The sequence below is a fragment of the Lolium rigidum genome, chromosome 6 (genome assembly GCF_022539505.1).
Source record: "Lolium rigidum isolate FL_2022 chromosome 6, APGP_CSIRO_Lrig_0.1, whole genome shotgun sequence".
Classification (NCBI taxonomy): Eukaryota; Viridiplantae; Streptophyta; class Magnoliopsida; order Poales; family Poaceae; genus Lolium; species Lolium rigidum.
In genome coordinates, this window is record NC_061513.1 from 128,874,010 (window position 1) to 128,877,312 (window position 3,303).

Sequence of the window (3,303 nt, forward strand, 5' to 3'; positions counted from 1 at the left end):
TTTGTTTCCGTATTTGTTCATGAGTTTCTCTATTCGTTTCCGTATTCCGCTAAAAATATGAAAAACAGTTCCGTCCGTTTTCGCGCTCCGTTCATCCCTATTGAACGCCACCTCACCTGTTGATTAATTTGGCTGATACCGATATTTTATCGTTGGTAAATTATTGCCGGTCAAACCTTGAAAACCATTTCTTTCCCGCCCGGTTAGAGTAAACATATACCGTGATCTGAACGTCCCGCCTCCCGGCGTTTCCCATACATACCCATACCATACACACACGCAACGCAATCATAGATGCATTGACTGCTCCGGTGCTCCCCAACTCCAGCGTCCAGCCCCATCTAAACGGTCATATATAGCCGCGCCGGCCGCGCGGACCGGCAGGTAGAAAGATCACAACTTGCAGCTCACAAGCGATCGAGAGAAAGCAGAGCAACTAGCGGGGGAAGACTAGAGATCATGGCGGGGCTGCAGCGGTCAAGCGAGACGTTCCGGCGGTCGGGGTCGTCGGGGATGGTGTGGGAGGACAAGAACATGTCGGCGTCGGGCAAGGAGACCATGGCTCCCGCCGTGCGGACGCAGCGGAGCGGCTCCGGCGGGCACGGAGGGTACAGGGCCGGCAACGTCCAGCCTACGCTCGACCCGCCCTCCCCGCGCGTAGCCGCCTGCGGCTTCTGCGGCATCTTCAGCAAGAACAGCAAGGAGGCGCCCCAGCCCCGGCACCGCGCCGGCGGCAAGGGGAAGCGCCGGTGAGCCAGGAGCCCAGGGCTACTAGCTCTCCGCGCGGCGTGGCGCGCGGGCTATGTATGTAAGCGTACGCCAGCCGACTTGTGCTGATCTTTTGTTAGTAGCTTAATTTGGGGAGCTAGAACTTAGAGCTCACGCATGCATGATCAGAGTGCAGACTGGAAATTTTGTGTACGCACGCGCTGAGCTTATTATGAACTTCCGTCACATTCTGCAGTGATGATATGCAATCCTCTCTCTTCTCCTGCTGCCTGACAGAACAAAATACGAGAGGTGCTTAATGTCTATGCGAGTATGTAGTCATGGATTCGATTTAAAGACATTAGATCAGACCTTCAACTTTTTTCCAGCCAGCAGAAACACTGGACCAAAAAATTTGCTAACTTCAGGAAAGTGAGATGATTACTAGTAATTAGCAATTCAGATTACGGCGTGGAAACTAAAATGCTGAAGGCCAGCAAAGCCATGTCCCTCAGCGAGCCAGCGTTTTCCCAAGTTTAATTTTTATCCATGTATGAAAAGCAATGAGCGTTATGTTCTTCAGACTTTCTTTTTTTTAGAACAAAAGTAGTGAGTGTGTTATTCTGACGTCAGAACGTGGTTGGACTTGATTCCCATGCATGCCCGTTCACACATGGCAACGTCAGGTTCACTCCAATGACAAAGTAAAAGAATTCGAGTTATATTGTTTCAAGGCTGAAGCTTTATAACCTTTTAAATACTCCAAATATACAACTTTAATGCTGGAGTATCGGAGATTAGACAATCGGAATTCTAATTTCCAAATTTTTGAATTGGGGCCTGAGTTTTAAGACCCAAGATGTTCAGATTTGTAATTCATTTATAGTTAGAATCTAACTGTGCAAATAGAATTATGGTAGATTACAACAACCAATAGCATAGGATAAGTAGACGCTATTTTCTACAGGAAAGTGTTTACCATATGATGATCTGACTACGAAAACATTAGAAAAAAGATCCTTGCAAGGAGATATTTCCGTTGATTGATGCATGTTAGAGTATATCATATCTAGGCTATATTTAGTAGTTTAAGCTTGTACTCCAATTCTATCTCTACTAGGCTTTTTGCCCTTCAAATCTTCTCTACTATATAAATAGCTCAAGAGACTCAATGTAATCATCAATTACCGCATATCAATACAATTATATTTCCGCAATTCTACATGGTATCAGATCGGTTCTTTCCGCAGCCTAGGGACCGCTTCTGCTGCACCCGGAGAGATTGATCTCCATGATCTCCACCGGGGACATCCGATCTCGTAGCTAGTTTTTCATCCGCATTAGATTTGTTCCGTAGTTTTAGCAAATTTTTCGTTCTCAACGCCAAGCCAAGCTACAAGTACTGCACGTCTACATCGACGATATGCACCAAGCCGATCTATTTCTCGCCGTCAACACCTGCATCATCCGGGGTCATCATCGCCAGCAACCGCATCGTCGCCAACACTCACGGTCATCGTCAACACCAATGGGGATCTTCTTCGACACCGCGACAATCCACGCGGAACCTGGGTTTAATCTCCGGAATCTAGTTCAACAAATACTTCAGGTCTTCGTCCACCGATCTTGCCGTCAGAGTTGAAGTCTATTTTTGTTTGTGCGTGCTTAATTTTTCTTCTTGAAGCTCTTTCGTCTACTCCGACGTATCGGCGGACAACTTCTACACACCGATCGATCACGGAGGCCTTCTCTACTACTCCATCCAACTATGGCGCGCATGGCTCATGGTGGTTCTTTTCTTCGCACGTCCGGTACTGGCAACACTGGTGCATGCCTTCATCCCGGCGCGCTCCCGAGTTCTACAAGATATGCAGCGTGTCTCCTACTACTTCTACCACAACAAATTCCTCCTTCCGAGCGTCTTCCCGGGATCAACGACGACAGCGACCAAAACACCATCTACCTCAACTACATTCTACAAGGCGATTACATCAAACACGGCACCATCGCCATGACAACAACGGCTACATCGGCATCAAGGCTATACCACGTACTCGGCTTCTTCTCCAGTTGGACATCAAGGCTATACCACGTACTCGGCTTCTTCTCCAGTTGGACCGTCCGCGTTACTACCGATCCAACTGCGGGGGTGTTAGAGTATATCACATCTAGCCTATATTTGGTAGTTTAAGATTGTACTCCAATTCTATCTCTACTAAGCTTCTTGCCCTTCAAGTCTTCTCTACTATATAAACAGCCCGAGACACTCGATGTAATCACCAATTATCATAGATTCAATACTCAATTCTACAATGCACAAACCACATTTATTGCAAAGTTTCAATCCTTACACTATAAAAGAAAAAAAAATCGACCATGTAGCTTTTCTTCAACCAAATGTGACATGATTACATGTTACAACTCATGCACCACATTTTTATTCGAAAATGAGGTATACCCTGGTCTCTGCATTGATTCAACCGTAATACTCAAAAGATTCTGCCAACCAAACAGACCTATTAAGCAAACTCAGCTCATTAATTCATACTAACACGGAATAGACAAAAAGAAAAGTGAGTGTGACATAGCTTGCTC

The 3,303-nt window shown here is 46.2% G+C and overlaps 1 protein-coding gene across 1 annotated transcript; it reads left to right on the plus strand.

The window, feature by feature from the left end:
- Positions 1–459: 459 nt before the first annotated feature.
- Positions 460–753, plus strand: LOC124660972 (uncharacterized protein At1g15400-like). Its single transcript, XM_047198827.1, has one exon. It carries the CDS (start codon positions 460–462, stop codon positions 751–753), a length of 294 nt encoding a protein of 97 aa, XP_047054783.1.
- The last annotated feature ends 2,550 nt before the right edge of the window (positions 754–3,303 follow it).

Bases quoted from the DNA above. Each gene is read 5' to 3' on its own strand.
- LOC124660972 (XM_047198827.1), top strand. From the start codon at position 460: ATGGCGGGGCTGCAGCGGTCAAGCGAGACGTTCCGGCGGTCGGGGTCG.